Genomic DNA, 22150 nt, shown 5'->3' with positions numbered 1-22150 from the left:
TACTCAATTTAGATCTAGTGGGATTCTAGTGGAATTCAGAGGAACCTCAATTCTGCAAAGGACATGGGCGGGGAGTATTTTGTTCAGTTAATTGAATTCCAGATAATCGAATGCCGGATAGCATAGTTCAGTTGAGCATTGGGACCTTACGATCTTGCCTGATAATCTGACATTTGGGTGATCGAGTGCTGGATAATCAAGGTTCCCCTGTACTGGCAGCAGTTTACAATGGCTTGCGAGCTCGCATCCTGAAGAAAACTTTAATTGTTTAGCTTTGTTTTGGGGTTTTGTTGTGGTCTGACCTCTGTTCAGAATATGTCCTGAGTGAGGCTATATACTTGTCTTCATTCAAATGGTGCTCCCGAAGCTCAGTCGGCCTGGCAAGACTGTCCACTTCCATTCCCTGCAACTCGTATGCTCCACTTGCCACATTTTCCAATGATAAAGCCAGTTATAGTGCCTGTTTGAAGTCCTGTTAGGCTTTAGCTGCTAAGCACTTTTGCATGGTTACATCATTAATCCCAAATATCAAATGGTCTCTCAGCATCCACTCAGGGTTAAACCAAAGGCACATGCCTCTGCCAGTGACATTAACCAAGCAAAAATCCCAATGTGGATTCACTAGTTCTCAAATTGCCAAATAAAACTGATAGCATCTCAGAATTAGAGAAGGCTTTGGGTCACAATATTCCTTAACTAAGTCTGTCAACTCTTAAAAGGTTTTAGTATCCAGTGCCTTAGGAAAAGTTAGGCTCCTAATTACCAAAAAGACTGTGGGTCCACTAACTGTCAGGAGAATTACTTGTTGCTTTTCCCAATGTAATCTGCCCAGAAAAAAAACAGTCTTTCCACAAACTGGGCCAAGTATTTGACAGCAGGATCAAACAAGTCAATCTTCCCAAATAATGGCATAATAAATGCTCACTCCAACTCAAAGATGACTGTTGTGAGTAAATTTCTCCAGGACTGTGCATTTTTCTCATCGCCACTGAAATAACTCCATAGAGACTGGTATCCTGTCACTAAGTCAGCCTTTATTTACAGGTGGAGAGCCCTTAACACTGCTCTAGCTCCCTTAGAGCCAGCTCTCAGAGTGAACAGAACCTCTAACACTCCTGTTTATACCTGTCAACTAGGGCTCCCTGATCAGACCAGATTAACAGCCCCAATCAGGGAACTTATATTCTATATGAGTTAAACTCATAATAATCACTACACCTGCAAAGCTGCATACTTTCACAATCAATTAGTCAATGTTTAGAACTTACATGCTGCAAACTAGCTTAGGATAAATAAAATTAGACAGATTAACGTGTGGATCAAAAATTGGTGTGGGAGAAATGGATTTCAATTCCTGGTTCACTGGCATCAGTTCTGGGAAAAGGTTTAAGCTATGCCTTTGGAACAGTCTTCACCTAAACCATGCTGGGGCTAGTATTTTTCTGGTGATTAACAAATCAGGACAGCAGACTAGGTCATTGAAATAGGTAGTGTAGGTTAGTGATCAAGTTTGGGAAGATTTGGTAAATTAAGCAGAGAAGACAAGGAAGAGGTCACTTTTGGAATACTATGTGTGTTTTGCTGACATGGGAAGGATGTTGTGAAACTTTAAAGGCTTCAGAAAAGATTCACAAAGTGGTTGCCAAGGTTGGAGGGTTTGAGCTATAAGAATAGGCTGAATAAACTGGGGCTGTTTTCCCTGGCACATCGGAGGCTGAGGGGTGACCTTATAGAGGTTTATAAAATCATGAGGGGCATGGACAGGATAAATAGACAAAGTCTTTTCCCTGGTGGAGTCCAGAACTAGAGGACATGGGTTTAAAGTGAGATGGGAAAGATTTCAAAGGGATTTAAGGGGCAACTTTTTCGTGCAGTGGGTGGTACATGTATGAAATGAGCTGTCACAGGAAGTGGTGGAGGTTGGTACAATTACAACATTTGAAAGGCATCTGGATGGGTATATGAATAGCAAGGGTTTGGAAGGATATGGGCTAAATGCTGGCAAGTGGGACTAGATTAAATTAGGATATCTGGTCAGCAAGGACGAGTTGAACCAAACGATCTGTTTCCATGCTGTACAGCTCTATGATTCTCTGAGTCTGAGAGAGCAAGGTAGCAAGCAATAATGGACTTGGTGACTATAGTGTGACAAGAAGGATGTACAAAGTATACCACGTTGACAATGGTACAACCGAAACTATCTTAGTTCTGGAGACCAGCGTGCAGAATCAGTTTGGGCAAGATGAGAAACAGCAAAGGTAGGTAGTCAGGGAGGGAGTAGAAAGGGAGTGATTTATGGGATCATTAAAAGTAACTATATTGTAGGATGGGGAGTACGGGATGAGATGAGGAGGAATTTCTTCTCTCAGTCAGTTGAGCGTCTTTGGAACTCCTGGACACAGAGAGCTGTGGGGACAGAGTCCTGGTATATATTTAAGGCTAAGATAGGTAGAATTTTGATTAGTTATGGAATCAAAGGTTATGGGGAAAATGCAGGAAAGTGGACATGAGAAATAGCTGATCAGCCAGTGAAGCAGTCTTAAGAGGCCGAACAGCCTACCCTGTTCCAATTTATTACGGCCTTATGGTCTTATAGGAAATAATGATGGCTTCTGAGACAGGTACGACAATAATCATAGGTGATGTTAAACTGTGTTTAGACTGAGAAATCAGATTGGTTTTGGATTGACAATGATTAGTTCCTAGAATGTTTACCGGACAATTTGTTTGAGAGCAGCATGTTGTCAGGCCATCCAGGAAGCAGGCTACACTCTCAGTAAAGGTGCTACTCAGTAATAGTGATCATCATGACCTGACCTGCACACCTTTGGACTGTGGGAGGAAACCGGAGCACCCGGGGGAAATCCATGCAGACACGGGGAGAATGTGCAAACTCCGCAGATGTGCAGGTCAGGTGGATTGGCCATGCTAAATTGCCCATAGTGTTAGGTGAATTAGTCAGAGAGAAATAGGTCTGGGGCGGGGGGGGGTAGGTTACTCTCTGGAGGGTCAGTGTGAACTTGTTGGGCTAAAGGGCCTGTTTCCACACTACAGTGGAATCTAATCTAATTCCACAAAGTTGAACAGCAAATCAGAAGATTGGGCAATAATGTAAAAAAGAGCAAAGGAAGAAAAATCAAAGTACAACAGAAAGCTAGAGACATAAAAATAAATAGTAAAATACAACTTAAATCAAATTGTAATAGTTTGTACAGGTATTTGAGTAGGCAGCGACTTATCAACTTAGTGTTGGTCCTCTAAACAGAGGGAGAGAGTCTGACGAATTATTAAGGCCAAATAGGGAAATGGCAGATGAATTGAACACATACTTTGCATTTGTTTTCATTACAGAATATTTTGCTAACATCCCAAAAATAATTGTGAATTACACTGTGAAAGGGAGGGAGGGGCCTAAAACAATTACAATCACCCAGAAAGGGTACAGAGAAAATTACTGTTAAGTTAAATCTGACAAGCTCCCTATCCCTGATGGATTTCAGCCAGGGTGTTAAAAGAAGTGAGTGCTAAGATAATAGATGCATTGTTTTGATTTACAAAGAAAAAAATCCCTAGATTCTAGAAAGGTCCCTTTAGATTGGAAAATAGTATGACTGTGATATTTAAGAAAGCTCAAGACAAAAACAAGAACTATAAGCTAATGTCTGTCATTGAGAAAATGCTAAAGACTATTATTAAGGTAGTTGTAGCTGGGCACTCAGAAAGTCTTTGCTCAATCTGAGACAGTCAACATGATATTGTGTAGGAACATCACGCTTGCATCATTAATTAGCATTCTTAAAGGAAGTGACAAAGCAACATAGATAAAGGGGATCCAATTGATATACTGTACCTGGATTTCCAGAAGGCACTTGATAAAATGTTGCATTAAAGATTACTCAGCACATGTGACACATGTGGGTAACAAATTAACATGGAAAGAGTATTAGTTAAATAATAGGAAGCAAAGGTAAACATTAATGGGTTGTCTTGGGGTTGGCAGGATGTGACGAGTGCCTCAAAGATCACACTAGGGCCTCAATAATTCAAAACTGGCATCAATGATTTGCATGAAGGGATGAAATTGACTATTTAATGACTATTAAATTTATTGATGTTACAAAGTAAATTGTGAAGAGGATGTTAAGTGAGTGGGCAAAAGCTTGGCAGATTGACAATATGGAAAATGTGAATGTGTCCATTTGCAGTAAGAATAGAAAAGCATCATATTACTTAAATTGAGAGATGCAGAACTCTTAAGTACAGAGTGTCCTAGAGATGAATCACAGAAAGTTAAAATGCAGATACAACAAGTGATAAGGAAGGCAAATGGAACATTGTCTTTTAATGCAAGGGAAAATAAATTAAAAGTAGTGGTGTTTTGCAATAGTTGTACAGAGGATTGGTGAGGCTCATCTAGTTTACTGTCCACAGCACTGCTCTCTTCATTTAGAAAAGGTTGGTTGGGTTATATCCATTAGTGGCCTTACTGAAACACAAGGGGACTGACAGGGTTGATGATGAAAGGATGTTACAGCTGTGGGAGAGCAAAGAAATGGGGGACACAGTTTAAAAATAAGTGGTCTTTCATTTAAGATTGAGCTGAGGAGATTTTTTTTTCTCTGAGTTATAAATTTATAGTATTCTCTTCCCAAGATAACAGTGGAATCAGGGTCATTGAACACTCTTAAGGAAGAAATAGATAGGTTCTTGACTAAAAAGGGAGTTCAAGTCACAATCAGATTGGCCATAATTGTTTGAATAGACAAACAGGCTAGAGGGACTTCTGCTCCTAGTATGTATGTTCGCGTGTATGCTCATTTGTCAAATGCACAAAACTACTTTTCCAAGTGAAGCTGAAGGTTCAGCACCTATTCTTTAATTAACCTATTACCCACTAAGTGGAAAAGACAGTTGTAAAACTTTGTCCTGCACACATTTTAAAAATTTTCTGCTTTATTAAGTGATATTTGACCACTGATGGCAATCTGTCAGTGGGTACAGATTAATTTATTCAGTTTTCACAGCTTTGAGCCAATTTCATTTATATTTTGTTTCATAGAATATATTGTTTATTCCAGACACAATATTCAATTTCAACATTCTAGGAAGCTTTTGATGCTAATTTGCACACATTTAAGTCATTTTTGGTAGGTTTGTTTTCAGAATAACTTTAAAGACACATAGGGCTGAATCTTATCTTTTAGCTAAATCAAAGTTATATTGTGTCTTATGGAGGGATTTCCTACTAGGCCAAGGAAACTTTTTCCAGCTTCATCTTACCACACAATATTCCCAGAACAACTTACCACTCAGTAGATATCTGCCAAAAGACCAGCTTCCCATGCAGCTACATCGATGCAGCCTCAACATGTTGGTGAGACCTAAAGCATCAAAATCCCTTTGTCGATTGCCTTTCCCATCAACCCATCCAACCTGTGTATATGAGCCTGCACCTGCCCAACTGTCCTCCCAAACCATATAAGCTTGACCATGCCACATGTGGTAATACATTGTCCCCCAGATTTTGAAGCGAGCATGCACCTGATCTTAGATGAAGCCCCTCCCTCGTGACCAACAAACCTTTCATGCTTTATCATATAGTACCATATGTTGCAGATTGTTGCCTCCCTTCACAATTGTCATCACTCTTTCCCTACGGCCTGCCTCAGTCCCAAGGAATAGCTTCCTCAGTCTCTTTCCCACAAGAGTGACCTCCATTTCTCCTCTGACCACCCCCATTCCTTTTGAGTGACCCAACTATACAGCCCCAGATCAGAAGTGCCAAGACGACTGACATTGTACATCTCTCGACCATGTTAGCCTAACCCTCAGACTGGCCACTACAGAACCACAGGACTGACTCTGACCCACTGCCCATACTGCAGAGACACAGTTTCCTTCAACAAGATCATCCTGACAGGACACTTGACTGTTGCCAATCACCTGCAGCAGTCCTGTGCTAGGACCCCCTGACTATCGGTGCCTCAAATGGACTTCAACGAGGCCTACTCCCTGAGACATATAGACATGGCTACCTGGTGATTGCGCATGCGGTGTGCTTGCTGGATGTAGGTGGAGATTAATGTAGCATTGTGCCACGCAGTGAGATGTACACTTCCTTCTGTGTGGATTGCTGACAAACAAGGTAAGTTTGCCTGGTTGCACTAATGAATGTACTACTTAACATGGCAAGGCAAAGCATTGATGCTGCAAGTGTGTAGGTTGAAACTAAATAAGCAAGTGCTGGAAGAAGAAGTAAACATCCCTGAGATGCAGCTTGATCCATCTGTGAGCTGGGTCCTTGTCTATGTGCACAAGGAATCCCTGCTGCAGCCTTTCAATGCAAATTGCCAGTTTGCCCTACAATGCAAGTCAGAGAGTTATACAGCATGGAAACAGACGCTTTGGCCCAACTCATCCATGCTGATCAGATATCCAAAACTGATCTGGTCCTATTTGCCAGCATTTGGCCCATATCCCTCTAACCCTTCTTATTCATGTACCCATCCAGATTCCTTTTCTGTGTTGTAATTGTACTTGCCTCCATCACTTTTTTCTGGCAGCTTGTTCCATACACATCCCTCTGTGTAAAAAGGTTGCCCCTCAAGTCCCTTTTAAATGTTTCCACTCTCACTTTAAACCTATTACACATCCTTGTAAATCTTTTCTGAACGCCCTCAAGTTTCACAACATCTTTCCAATAGGAAGGAGACCAGAACTGTACACAATATTCCAACAGTGTCCTAACCAATGTCCTGTACAGCTGCAACATGACCTCCCAACTCCTGTACTCAATACTCTGACCAATAAAAGCAAGCATACCAAAGGCCTTCTTCACTATCCTATCTACCTGTGACTCCACTTTCAAGGAACTATGAACGTGTACTCCAAGATCTCTTTGTTCAGCAAGACTTCCCAGGATCTTACCATTAAGTGTATAAGTCCTGCCCTGATTTGCCTTTCCAAAATGCTGCACCTCACATTTATCTCAATAAAAAAATCTGGAATTAAGAGTTTAATAATATCAATGAATTTATTTTCAATGTTGGAAAAATCCATCCGGTTCACAAATGCCCTTTAGGAAAGGAAACTGCCACCTTTACCTGGTCTGACCTACATGTGACTCCAGACCCGCAGCAATGCGGGCGATTGAGATGGGCAATAAATGCTGGCCTAGCTAGTAATGCTCTCATCCATTATCAATTTTCATCAATAAAAAAGAAGTCAGCCTCCAATGTTCCAGGGAAATATGCCCTCACCTATTCAGCCTCTCCCTATAGCTCAAACCCTCCAATCCCAACAATATCTCTAGCTGTTTTCAATGTGCCCTGCTCATGTATCAGACATGTGCCATGATGGTCATGAGGGGTTAGCAAAAGCTGGTGGCAATGTCTGTGAATGAGAGGCATGTGTATTTGGTGCCTGTGCCTCTGCAATGCAGTTTGATTATGCACAACATGGAGGATCTTTGAAGCAAGTGGTGAACTGAGTCGGTAGATAATCATTCTGGGTCCATGTTGAGCTTTTGCAATGTCCAAATTGTTTAGTGCATTTGGTAAAATAAAAAGCTGAATATTAATGAGGTAAGTTAGCCTATCAACAAGGTATTTGACAATTAATAATTCCACCTTAATTGGCAACTTCCTGCTGGCTAGCAAGGATCATGCAGTGCTGCTTGCCAAGAGCATAAAAGATGAAATAAGATACTGTTAAGGTAGGCCTTGTCAAAGCATTTGTCATTTTCTGATACAAATCTTGCCATTGTCCAGATTATAAGATTTCACCCAAAGAAACAAATGTAGTTATGCAATCATAAAGTACTCTGGTGGGCGGGGGATCTGGATGAAGGGCTTTTCCCCAAAATGTTGATTTTCCTGCTCCTCAGATGCTGCCTGACCTGCTGTGCTTTTCCAGCACCACACTCTTGACTCTAATCTCCAGCATCTACAGTACTCACTTTCACCTAGATACTGAAACATACCTGTCCATAGACAGCAAGATTTGAAAACTGCTCAGATTTGGGATGATAACTGGCAAGTAACATTTATGCCACACAAGTACTAGGCAATAATCATCATCAAAATGCGAGAATCTAATCATGACTCTTGATATTCAATGGCATTACCATCAGTAACTCCCCCATTATCAACAATGGAGGTTGCCATTGATCAAAAATTGAACTGGACCAGCTGTATAAATACTATGGCTGCATAGGCAGATCAGAGGCTGGGAATTCTGCAGAGATTTACTCACCTCCAGATTCCCCAAAACTTGTCTACTATGTACAAGGCACAAGTGAAAGGTATGATAGAATATTCTCCACCTTCCTGGATGAATGCAGCTTCAACAATACTCAAGATGCTCAAAGTTCTTCAGGACAAAACAGTCGGCTTTAGTAGCACCCATCTGCCACCTTAAATATTCTCTCTTCTACAACAATAAGTGTGTATTGTATACAAGATGTACTACAGTAACTCATTAAGCCTTCCTTGACAGTATCTTTCAAACCCACAATCTGATCCACTTAGAAGGGCAAGAACAGCAAATGCATGGGAATACCGCCATCTGCAAGTTGTTCTCTAAGTCACAAATCAATCTGATTTGGAACTATATCACTATTCCTTCACTGTCACTGGAGTCAAAATCTATGAACTCCCTCCTTTAACTGTATGGTATATGTGGCTACACCAGTAGGCTGCATCAGTTCACGAAGGCAACTTGCCACCACCTTCTCAAGGGCATTTAGGAATGGACAATAAAAACTGGTCTAACTAGAATAAACCAGGGCAGATCTTTATGCTGCAAAACAGCACTTCCAGTCACTCAATAGCAGTACTGATGCCATCACAAAGAAGTATACAGAGTGGAGGTTGCCTTTTAACTCATGTTAAAAAGACAACATACAAAATAATATAAATCTAATGTGTGGAATGCTAGATACAAGCAACATTTAATGCCACAAATTATGTCCAAAGATTTTGTACTTACCTTTCCTTCTTCTGTTGATTATCACTTTTCAGCTGTTCCATGTGCTGTTTCATTGAACAAAGCTCTCTTTGCAACTTTTTTACACGTTCAACACTTTCACGGTAAAACTCCATTTCTGCTTCCATTGCTTTCAGTTTTTCTTCCATTAATTTGAATTCACGATGTATTAGATAACTAACTCCACAATATTTGCAAACTGTCTCATCCTGCGGCATCTAAAAACAAGAGTAGCAGGACGTGGAAACTAAAATTAATCAGAAGATATATCAAAACCATATCATCTAAACTACATAAGTAGTAGTGATTATTTTCAGTCAGTTTATCAAAGTGGTTTCCACATCAATATCAATTACTGCATTACAATATAAATTCTATTCATGACTTTTCACATAAAAGAAGTATGCATCTCTTAATAAACAAGTCACTGTAATGTTTGCACTACATTTAGACACTAATGCACAAAATTTATACCGTGGTCCAGAATTTGCTGAAATGGCAATATTGCTCATGTGAATACCACAGTTTCAAAGTTAACTTCCCCAATACTCCAATAAGGTGGAAATGTAATTCAGTTTTCTAACATTGATTATCGTAGCAGGTTGGAATTGTATGGGTGATGGATAATTAAGAATCCATTCTATCGAAGCAAATAGTGTGAATGCTGGATATCTAAAATAAAAAGAATAGAAAATGCTGGAAACTCGTAGCAAGTCCAATGGCATCAATGGAGAGAGAAATAGAGTTAACATTCCAAAACTGGGTGCACATTGCAGACCTGAAATGTTAACTGAGGTTCTCCCTCCACAAATGCTATACTAGTAAATTCTGCTTTTTGATAAATGTGGAAATTACAGCCAAATTGATTTCTCTGTTTATTTAGTTCCATCAATAACAATAATAATATATTCATTATCTAAGCCAGCAAACAACACTGACAGAATGCAAGATGCATAGTTACAGCAAATATTTTGAGTGTAAGTGATTAGCAACTGAAAACAGTTGAAGATTCAATGATACAATTCCTTCTCTCTCTCATTTCCCTTCCTTTCCTTTCTTTCTGGTGTTAAAATCAATGTGACACCTCATAAGCCTGTCTTCATGCTACAGTTCACGTACATTGTGTATCTTTGGTAGAAAAATTTGCTTCCACCATCACATTGTGAAGTCTTACAATACAGAGGAATTTAAAAGAAAGATGGAGTAGCAATAGTTGTTTTGACCAAAGTGGAAAGAGTGGAATGTCTCTGCAACTTTTGGACACCACTCCCACACTCAACTTCCTTTTTGACCTAAGTAGGAGATTCCAGAATGTTTCCAGCTGTCCTTTCTTAATCATGGCCATTCGCCTATCTTTCACCCACCTACCTTCTATCCTTTGTGGGGGTGACAGAAAAAGCATTTGGATTTTTGGGACAAAATCATATTCCTCAGTCATCTCAGATGCCTGTCTGGCAGTTGAGGCCTTCTGGTTTTCTATGTGGGGTCTTCCTAAAGAAGGGAGTACATTTTTAAATTGATCTAGGAGAAATATGTCCTTACGGGTTCTACATATGGCCTGTACCTTTAGTGCAGCTAATGATCAAAATTAATTTGCTTTATGCTGTAAAAACCTAAATATGCCTGACTGCATATTTCTGGAGGTTCCAAAATGTCTGCATACAAGCCTCAAGGACTAACTCATGAACATCAGGAATAATCTTTTTTGCCATCTCATAATTTATAAAAGCTTCATCAGAAAGTTTAGCATAAACATTGTGAGTTCAGCCAATCAACCTGCTTTGTGTGAGCAGTGACCAGTGATCAATTTTCTTTCAGTCACCTCATCTGTTCAACTATCAATCAAAATAAATGCAAAAAAATTCAACATCCCTTTCCTCAAACATCAGGAGGGTTTGCACAGTTACCCACTGGGTCCTGGGTTGGACAGATATATTTTCCTCTTCCAAATTTCCACTGGAGTCAAAGATATCCTTCATTATTAGTTCCGACATTTTAAGCCAGTATTCTCTTTCTCCCTCTTTATTTCTCTCCTGCCTCTCTTCTTCATTTTGGAATTCTTGTTTCATCTTCTTAGATCGCTTTTATTTTCAGGCTCAGGTTTCTTCATTTCCTGTTCAAGTTTTCAGATATCTTTTTCCAGTTTTATTGCAAGCTGCTTCATTGTCAATTTAATTCTAGTTCGTTCAACTGAGTGTCAGCTAAATTGCCTTTTTCTTCTTTCCAATTTCAAATGTTGAATTATTACCTCAATTGTGTTTTTTTCAGCCAATGATTGTTAATTTTTGTTAGTCTCCCAGAGATAAAACATCCTGTCCAGAAAGTTAGAGAATACATGAAGCTATTGTAGTTTTCAATAGTGTGATTAAATCCTTTGTTTATATCCATTTTGTTTATATCCATTCTAAGCATGTCAGCATTCTGTGATAGGTAACAGTTATGCAACAGACATTTCTAAGAGCCGCTAAGTGGCAATTCTACTCAGTAGCAGGACTCATTGCAATTGCTTATTGCAAGGTTTTCAACAGGACAGTTCAGAGTTCACAGAAGACAAGTTAAATGTTAGTCAGAGTAGAAGACAAAGTTAGACTCCATGTTCGGCAGTGCTATTTTTAGCTATACTACTGGGTGACAACCAAACTACATGGGCTTTGTGTATTGACAACTCAGGGATGTACTGGGAGCTGTGAGAGTTCTGAGATGCTTTACACCACTAATAGTTGAAAATCGGTATTAGAAAGCCCACAACAAGTAATTTCTGCATGCAACTGAGCAGGTTTAGAGCTTAGGAAAAAGGCAGAACAAGTTTTAGCTTGATGAAGCTAACTGTCTAGTTGTTGGTGAAGATATGGAATTATGCTTGTGAGTACTGGAATGCAGCTTCAAAGTCCAGAAAGAGAAAATGAACAACCAGAATAGGACCTGTCATTGAGAAATTCCATGACAGAGTGACTCTTGAGAGGGTATTTCAAGACAAGATCAACAAATATGAAGAAATACAATCCCTTGTGAAATTTAATATCCAACCATTTCATTAACATCTGGGATGGATAGTTTTTGTGAAATTCATGAGATCTGTTTTGTTCACATTTGCTATTTGATGTGCACTATACAGTGTGCAATTGTAGGCTATTATCCAATTCTACTGTATGTTAATTTATGAGTTAGCAATAAATTGATGTATTCTAGTTTGTATTACTGATCTAACGTTGTATAGTAAGGTTTATTGTTACTTGTTACCACACTTAAACACATTTTATTGACTTTATTTATAAAAATTAATGTTCCATCATCAGATTGTAAATAAATTTGGTGGCCTGGTCTGTGATTATAACAATATGAATTGCAAACTTCACTGAAAATCTTAAACAGCCTGAACCTCAGCCAGTTTCAGCACACATACTTGATTGTATATTGCAAATTGTGCAAGACCCCCAAATATATGTCACAACTAATTTGGGAGGAGTATATTGATTCTCTAAAGTCCCACTACTCCACTAGTCAGAACATACATTCAATTTTTCTTATACAGTTATCAATATGGACAATTATGTATTTAACCTTTTGTTTCAGAAAAAACAATCTGCCAACCAGATTTATTTATGGCCGATCTCATTAAAATAGAGGGAACATTAGCTGAATAGCATGATGAGCTGCAAAATGGTACATCTTCACTAAGTATGCCCTGTAACTCTAGACTGCCTTTAGTTGCTGGTGGACAGTCAACCTTTAACGCCATCCCATATGATTCCTTCTAATGTGCTTTCTGTTCGCATCACAGAACTGGGGCCACCTTAGTCAATGATATGAATGACATACTATCTGACTGTACATGGTATGTTATCTTCACTTATTCAGCTCAACCTTTGCACAGTATTAAGCTGGGTTGATTGGTCTGCCTTCCACTGCTTCTCCATTGTCCAAGTTTACGGAACTACTTGCTTCTATTCTTACATATGGGAGCAGCTGCAGCAACTGTCTTCTCTTCCACGGAAAGTCACTTCTAGTTTCACCAAAGGAGTTGTCCACAATCCTCTTCTTTTTCTTATTTATATTCAGATCGACTTCAATACATATGCCAACAAGACTCAGTTCTATTTCTCCATCATTCACACACAACAGCCATATCAGCACCCTTCCCTCACTTCACACTATTCCTGTAGATCCAAACTACACTGTCTTTTTCTCCAAAATATAAAATTCATTGTTGTATTATGTTTGCAGATTATCTGTGATGTGCATTTGTAGACATATGATAGGATGTCACTTCAAGAGTCTGATCCTGTGATGTAACGATGACATCATGAGCATTCAGGTGGGAAACAGCTTAATTCAAGCTTGCTGCCTGCAGAATTAACATCTCCTTGATAAAGTTCCTGCTATTAACACTTAGGCACACTGGTCCTGCTTTGAATGTAACAATGTGCACACATAGTGCCTTATGAAATCATTAAACACATGAACTGGCTATTTGTGTGTCTGATTAGTATGTAACAGATTTTGGAAACAAAACGGCATCAAAGTACAAAAATACTGCCAGCAAACAGCAGCAGGGACTGTGCTGAACAGGATTAGCTGCTTCCCAGTGACCAAGCTGCTTGATTGGCAGAGATTCCGATTAGCTTGGATTTCTTTTCTTATATCTGAAATACTCAACCAAAATCTTATTAATTAGCATAAGATAAAGGTAAAGCCACCATGGTCTTACCATAAGGGAGCCCTTTCATTGGAATGTGTGTGTGTGTGAGAGAGAGAAAGAGAGAGAGACGACTAGTTGTGGTCTAACCTGAGGGTCACCATACCTCAAGGTTGAGAGAAAAGTCTTCCTTAGTAATCACAGCCAGTGCAGGAATTGAACTTGCATCACCATCCAGTAAACTAAGCTAGCTGACATCTCCACATCCAGTAACAAAAGACTTTTCTCTGTCCAGTGACCTCCTTTATTCCTCCAGGGTAAGTGCCAGACTCTCCTCTCTGCTACCTCACACTCACCCTATCTCTGTTACTGTATCACCTCATCTCAAATCAAGGGTCATACCATGCCACTCTTACTATTGCCTACAACATCTGCCCTCACCAACTCACATCTCCCCGACCTCCCACATCAGTAACTCTGCATGGCCTCTTACTGCCTAAAAGGGGGAAAGAAAGGAAACAAATGCATAACCATAAAGCAAATAGCCCAAATCTGTTATTCAGCAAATGTTGCAGTCTAACATAAGGGATGTAATAACAGAGCATTTAGATATATATATGATCAAGCAGAGTCAACATGGCTTCAAGAAATCGTGCTTCACAAACTTACTTAATGGAGAAGCAATGGATGAAGTATATTGAGTCTTTAGGAAAGTTTTTGATAAGGTACCGTACATTAGGCTACCAAATACGATAACAGCCCATGTTGTCAGGTGTAGTATATGACCACAGAGGAGGATTGGCTAACCATTAGAAGACAAGAATTGGGATAAAGGAGGCATTTTCAGGATGGCAACCTCTAACCAGTGGCATTCCACAGGGATCATTTATTATTTATAATATACATTAATGACTTTGAAAACAAAAGTGAATATACAGTAGCCAGGTTTGTGGATGATACAAAAATACATGGGATGGCAAGTGGCAAGGATGTCACAAAGAATCTGCAGAGGAATATAGACAGGTTAAGTGAATTGGCAACAACTTGGCAGATAAAATATAATATGTAAAAATGTGAGGTTATGCACATTTTCCATGAAGAATAGAGGAAGTGAATATTGTTTAAATTTAGAAAGACTGCACACAGCTACAGATCAGAGAGAGTTGGGAGCCCTCATCCATGAATTACAAAAAACTACCATTCAAGTTCAGAAGTAACAGGGAAGGCAAATGGAATGTTAGCTTTTATTTCAAAGGGAATGAAGTCTAAAGCTAATGAAGTTCTGTTAAAACTATATGAGGCACTAATCAGACAACAACTGGAATACTTTGAACAGTTTTGGGTCCCTTTTCTAAGGAAAGATACACTGGTTTTGGAGGCAAACCAGAGAAGGTTCACTCAGCTGATATGGGTATAGAAAGACTGTTTTATAAGAAGAGGTTGAGTGGATTGGGCCTGTGCTGTTTCAAAAATAGAAGAAAGAGAGGCAACCTTATTGAAACATTCAAGATGCTTAGGAGACTTGACAAGGTAGGTGTGGAAAAGGTTTTATCTGAAAAAACTGATGAGGGAGGGATAAGAGTAAAATAACAAAAGGTCCACCTATCTCACAAAAAAAAGGCATAACTAGGACCCATAACAACACCTTTTACTTGGAAGAAGTGAATGGCGTCAAAAGAAAAATTGTTTAGAGTGAGGACAAGCTCAGCCAGGCAGAGGAGTGTGATGGTGAATGGAGACTGGTTGGGCCTCCATTTGCAGAAGAAGCAGAGAGTTTTAATATTAGTCTGGTGATAGATTAAGTTATGGAAGGATTGGAAGTGGTTAGGACCAGGAATTGGAAACTGTTGAAGTGATGGCAAGCATCAGACAAGTGGCTAATGTTGCTCAGAAGAGACTACACAACAAGAAAAAATTGAATAGTAATATTACTTCAGGAAGATAAGTTGCCTCTCAAAGATGTCAAAGATGTCTCAGTCGAGGGTGTGGTGCTGGAAAAGCACAGCAGCTCAGACAGCATCCGAGGAGCAAGAGTATTGATGTTTCGGGCATAAGCCCTTTATCAGGAAGGATGCTGACCTGGTCTGCTTTTCCAGCACCACACTCTCGACTCTGATCCCCAGCATCAGCAGTCCTCACTTTCTCCTCAAGGATGTCTCAGAGAAATGACTGGACATTCTCCAGTGAGAGGGTAATATCAGTACCAATAACATAGGTAAAGTAAAGGGATGAATCCGAAAATCAGAACAGGGTGTGAAGAAGCAAGTTAAAAAGTAGAACTTCAAAATGGGGATCCCAGGATTGTTACAAGTGCCATTTGTTAGAGTCGGAATAGCAGAATACATCAAATGAATAGAGGTGGTCTAGGGAGGGGGAAGGTTTCAGATTCCTTTTATATTGGGACAAGTTCTGGCAGAGGTGGGACCAGGACAAGCTTAATGGGTTGCACCTGGGCAGGGCCAGAACTGATGTTAAAGGTGGAGCATTTACTCGTGCAACTGGGGAGGATTCAAACTAAAATGGCAGGGGAATGGGAACCTACGCAGGGCAAGAGAAGAGAGGAAAGAAGGGCAAAAGCAAAAGACAAAATACAAAATAAGAAAAGTGAAAGACACAGAATTCAAGGGCAAGAATCAAAAAGGGCCACAGGGTAAAATTATGTGAAAGGAACTAAGAATGTTACAAAGACAAGTTTTAAGGTCAAATGACTTAATGAGTGCAGCATTCACAATAAAGTGGATGTATTAGTTGCAAGAACAAATATAAATGGGTAATAATATAGTTGGGATTATGGAGATGTGCGATATGGTGACCAGCAAAGGGAAATGAATATCCAAGTTTTTAAGAGGACAGAAAAAAACACAAAGGACTGTGAGATAGCATTGATAGTTAAAGAGTAAGTTAACACAATAGTGTGGGAGGATATTAGTTCTGTTGAAGTAGAATTTATATGCGTAGGGATTAGAAACATGCAAGAGGCTGAAAACAGTAGTGAGGTTTGTATATCTGCCTCAAAACTGTAGTGGTAATGTTGGAGAAGGCATTAAATAGGAAATTAGAAATGCAGGCAATAATAGTACAGCTATAATAATGGGCAACTATAGTCTGCTTTTAGATTGGGCAATTAAAATCAATAACAATAATGTAAAGGAAGAATTCCTAGTGTATAGGCTTGTTTTTCTGATTAATACTTTTGAGGAACCGTCTCGAAAACAGGCCATCCTAGATAGGGCACTGTGTAATCAGAAAGGAATAATTGGCAATCCAGCAGCTCAAGGCCACTTTGGGAACAGTAACCACAATATGATAAAATTCTTCATCAAAATAGAGAGTGACATAGTTGATTCCGAGACGAGGGTACTGAACCTACATAAAGGAAACTATGATGATATGAGATGTGAGATGGCTGTGATAATTTAGGGAATGAAACGTAGAGAGATGACAGTGGATAGACAATGGAAAACATTTGAAGACCGCATCGAGGAACTGCAATAACCGACTTTTCCTGTCTGGCACAAAAAAAAGCAGGAAAAATGGCCCTACTGTGGCTAACAAGGGAAATTAGGGATAGCATTTGGTCTAAGGAAGGTATACAAATTGGTCAAAACAATGCAGCACACCAGAGAATTAGGAAATTTAGATTTCAGCAAAGAAGGATGAAAGGTTAATTAAGAGGGGGGAATAGAGTATGAGAGCGGGCTTGGAGGAAAAATACAAACTGATACAAAGCTTCTGTAGGAATTTGAAGAGAAAAAAGTTACTTGAAACAAATGAAGGTCTCTTCCAATCAGAAACTAGGCAAGTTATGATGGGAAACAGAGATGGCAGAACAAATGAATATATATTTTGTTTTTTTTCTTCACAAAGAATAATACAAATAACATCCCAGAAATGTTGGGCATTGCAGGTCTAGTGACAGGGAGGAATTGAAATAAATCAGTAACAGTAGGAAAATAATCTTGCAGAAATTGATTGGGTGAAAGGCTGTAAGAACACAACAATGGCCAGTCAAATTAAATCAGCCTCCTTACTTCTGCATTCACCACATGGTAAAACTAAAATACTCAATCACCCAAATGACTCAAGTAGTTCCTAACCAGAATTTTTAAATAACCAATGCTAGATTTTGAGTAACTGACATCAGACACCAGGTTTATATCTTAAACAAAAGATTTAACAATTTATTAATAATACAGTAGTATTAGCAAAACAAAGTTAAAAAACAAGATAATTGAATTAAAGACTACAATTTAAATCCAATCATCTTTGACTCTAGCTCCAGAGTTTTTTGAGGATGTAACTAGTCGAGTTGATAAGGGGGGGGGCATTGGATGTGGTTTACTTGGACTTTCAGAAAGCTTTCAAAAAGGTCCCATAGAAGGGATTAGCAAATGAAATTGAAGTGCATGATATTGGAGGTAGTGTACTGATATGGATAGAGAACAGGTTGGCAGACAGGTAACAAAAAGTGGAATTAAACAGATCTTTTTCTAAGTTGCAGTCAATGACTGTGGGGATAAATGTTATGGCCTCAGATATTCACAATATACATCAATGATTTAGAGGAGGAAATTAAATGTAATATCACTAACTTTGCAGATGGTACAAAATTGGATAGATGGGTGAATGGTAAAGATGCTTTGGTATGATTTGGACAACTTGACTGACTGGGCAAATTCATGGCAGGTGAAGTATAATGTGGATAAATGTGAGGTTATCCACTTTGATAGCAAAACAGAAAGGCAGGTTATTATCTGAGTGGTGACAGTTTGGGAAAGGGAGAGGTGTAATAAGACCTGGTTATCATTGTATACCAGCTGCTGAAAGTAAGCATGCAATGCAACAAGCAGTGAAGAAGGCAAATTATATGTTGGCCTTCATAGGGAGAGGTTTCGAGTACGAGAGCAGGGATGTCTTGCTGGAATAGTTAGGGTCTTGCTGATGAAATAGCTCCACAGATACTGGTATCCCATTACCAATTCACCTTTTATTTACACATGGAGAGCCCCTGACACTGACCTTGCTCACAGCCAGTTCTCAGAATGAACAGGATGGCTGACATTCCTGTTTTTATCTGTCAGCCAGGGCTACCTGATTGGACCCGATTAATAGCCCCAATCAGAGAACTCACATTCTATGATGTCCATCTGGCTAACTACGTTAAAAATCACACAACACCAGGTTATAGTCCAACAGGTTTAATTGTGAGCACTAGCTTTCTGAGCACTACTCCTTCATCAGGTGGTTGTGGAGTATAAGATTGTAAGACACAGAATTTATAGCAAACGTTTACAGTGTGATCTAACTGAAATTATGTATTGAAAAAGACCTGGATGTTGTGTGTGTGTGTGCGCGCGTGTGTGTGTGCACGTGCGTGTTTGTGTGTAGCAATGTGTGTGTGTGTGTGCGTGGGTGCATAGGAGTGTCTGTGTGCGTGCTTCTGTCTGTGTGTGTGCAGAGTGCAATGGGGTCATCTGTAGTGTGACATGAACCCAAGATCCCATTTGAGGCCACCCTCATGGGTACCGAACTTGGCCTTCAGCCTCTGCTCGGCCACATTTTGCTGCTGCCTGTCCCGAAATCCGCCTTGGAGGATGGTCACCCAAAGGTCTGAGGTTGAATGTCTCAGACCACTGAAGTGTTCTCCGACTCGGAGGGAACACTCCTATCTGTTGATTGGTGTGCGATGTCCATTCATCCGTTGCCGTAGCCTCTGATTGGTCTTGCTAATGTACCATTCCTCAGGGCATCCTTGCCAGCAACGTATGAGATAGACAACATTGGCTGAGTCACATGAGTACCTGCCACATATATGGTGGGAGGTGTCCGCACGCGTAATGGTGGTATCTGTGTTGACATTCTGACGTATTTTGCAGTGTCTTTTGTGACAAGGTTGTATGGTGTTGTCCTGAAAGCCGGGCAGTTTGCTACGAACAATGATCTATCCGTTTGCGGTTTGGTCATTTGGCTGACCTCATTACGAACACTACAGGTGAGACTATACCTGGAACCTGGACTGTCATGTGCAGTTTTGGTTTCCTTATCTGAGAAAGGATATTTGCCTTTAAAGGGAGTGTAAAGCATGTTATCAGACTGCTTCCTTGAATGGCAACTGACATGTGAAGAAAGAGTGGATTATTTAGTCTGTATTCACTGGAGCTTAAAAGATGAGGTGGGATCTCATAGAAGCTGGCAAAATTCTAGAAAGGGTACCACTGGAAAGATGCACCCAAAGACCAGGGAGTCCAGTAATAGGGGACATAGTTTAAAGATAAGAAGTAGCCCATTTAGGACTAATCAGTAGAGATTTTTTTACCCAGATAGACATGAGTCTTTGGAATTCTCTCTACAGAAAGCAGTTGAGGCTCAAATAGTAAATATTTTTAAGGAAATAGTTATACAGGGGAACCTTGATTATCCGAACGAGATGGGAGGGCACTATTTCGTTTGGATAAGTGATTATTCGGTTAATCGATTCAGTGCCTTTCCTCTGGGGCTCAGAGTTTTCTATTAAGTATGCTCCCAGATAAGGAGAGTAGCTGCAGCACGACGCACACAAGCCCTTGCCAGCCCCCAACACCGCCCCCTCACTGGCCCCCCCCAAACCCATCCAATACCACCCCCAATACCGCCCCCTCACCCCCCAAAGCCGCTCCTGCCCACCTCCCAAAACCCGTCCAACACCGTCCCCCACCCTAACCCAACACCACCCCACTGCCCGCACTCCCAAACCCATTCAACATTGCTCCCTCACCTGTGCCCCAAACCCCATCCAATAACGACCCCGCCTGCCCCCAGACCCTGTCCAAAACCGCCCCCACCCACCCCCAACACCACGCCCCTGCCTGCCCCAAAACCCCATCCAACACCGCCCCCCCACCCACCCCCAACACTCCACAGCATCCATCCCAAACCTACCCCCCCACTGGCACCCACCCACCGTGTGACCCCTGTCCATCCCCACCCTCATCCCCACCCCTTTCTGCTCACATCCCCTCTCTGGGGCAGCTGGACAGGACACTAACAAGACTGTCGCTGCAGCTGCCTTTGGGGGGTGAGTCCCCAATAGTGCGCGCGCACACACACACACACAAAAAAACATTTGACTGCAACTTTTTGACAGGTTCCACCTTTTCCCTGTACAGGACACGGTTACAGAGGAAGGGGGGTCTAGGGTACACGCCTGAGTAGAGCTCCGGAGGGGTTGGGGGGGGGGGTGGTGGAGAGAGAGAGAGAGAGAGAGAGAGAGAGGGTGGGAGGTCAGTCATTTAGAGACAGTGCTTGTGCTCCCATCAGTCCAGGACTGTTCTCAGCAGCACTTTTAATCAGTGTAAATAAAAGACGTGATCACTGTTGGATGCACGTCTTTGATGTACTGTTTTTGTCAGGACCTCAAGATCTCTTTTGGATAATCCAATTTTTGGATAATTGGTATTCAGATAGTCAAGGTTCCCCTGTAGTTCTTAGGGCTAAAGGGTCAAAGGGTTTGCCAAGAAAACAAAAAAAGTACTAAGATGAATAATCAGACATGACCATGTTGAATGGCACAACAAGCTGAAAAGCTTTTATGTCTGACTCTTGCTCCTATTTTCTGTGTTGCTAATCATAGGCAGCAATTAGCTTTTCAAACAGAAGCTTAACTGGAAGAATGGTTTTCAGCTCAAGGTAACCAAGAAAATTCGTGAGCTATTGAACAAATATAGTGCAGATAGTGAAGTTTGAGTACTGCTTAAAAGAAAACACATTTAATTGAATTATTTTGTCTCATACTCATCAATAATTTACAAGAAATATCAAAGTAAAAGAAAACAACATTTATACTGTGTAAGAGGAAAAGGTCTTCCTTGACCAGAAATCCCACTTGCCTTCTTTAACCAAAACCTGGCAGTTAACTGTCAGTTATCATTAACTGGTGCATTATTCATAGCAAAGCACCTACATAGCAAAGCACCTATATATCTTCATAGCAAAATCCTCTTTCTAACCAATCAATACTGTCTTCTTGTATGGCATGAATGTTGTTTTCCATAAGACCATAAGACATAGGAGTGGAAGTAAGGCCATTCGGCCCATCGAGTCCACTCCGCCATTCAATCATGGCTGATGCGCATTTCAGCTCCACTTGCCAGCACTCTCCCCGTAGCCCTTAATTCCTCTAGACAACAAGAACCTATCAATCTCGGCCTTGAAGACATTTAGCGTCCCGGCTTCCACTGCACTCCGTGGCAATGAATTCCACAGGCCCACCACTCTCTGGCTGAAGAAATGTCTCCTCATTTCCGTTCTGAAATGACCCCCTCTAATTCTAAGGCTGTGTCCACGGGTCCTAGTCTCCTCGCCTAACAGAAACAATTTTCTAGCATCCACCTTTTCAAAGCCATGTATTATTTTGTACGTCTCTATTAGATCTCCCCTTAATCTTCTAAACTCCAACGAATACAATCCCAGTATCCTCAGCCGTTCCGCATATGCTAGACCTGTCATTCCAGGGATCATCCGTGTGAATCTCCGCTGGACACGTTCCAGTGC

General features: G+C 40.5%; 1 protein-coding gene across 1 annotated transcript in view; it reads right to left on the bottom strand.

The window, feature by feature from the left end:
• The window catches only part of lekr1 (Leucine-, glutamate- and lysine-rich protein 1), a 221953-nt gene that overhangs the window by 96660 nt on the left and 103143 nt on the right, over nucleotides 1-22150 (bottom strand). Inside the window, exon 4 of the mRNA XM_072572657.1 lies at nucleotides 8989-9203. Within this exon, the coding sequence (XP_072428758.1) occupies nucleotides 8989-9203 (215 nt within the window). The remainder of the gene's footprint in view (nucleotides 1-8988; nucleotides 9204-22150) is intronic.

This window comes from Chiloscyllium punctatum, chromosome 6 (genome assembly GCF_047496795.1).
Source record: "Chiloscyllium punctatum isolate Juve2018m chromosome 6, sChiPun1.3, whole genome shotgun sequence".
Taxonomy (NCBI): domain Eukaryota; kingdom Metazoa; phylum Chordata; class Chondrichthyes; order Orectolobiformes; family Hemiscylliidae; genus Chiloscyllium; species Chiloscyllium punctatum.
The sequence above is the reverse complement of the archived record's forward strand: the minus strand, read 5'-3'. Positions and strand labels throughout refer to the sequence as shown.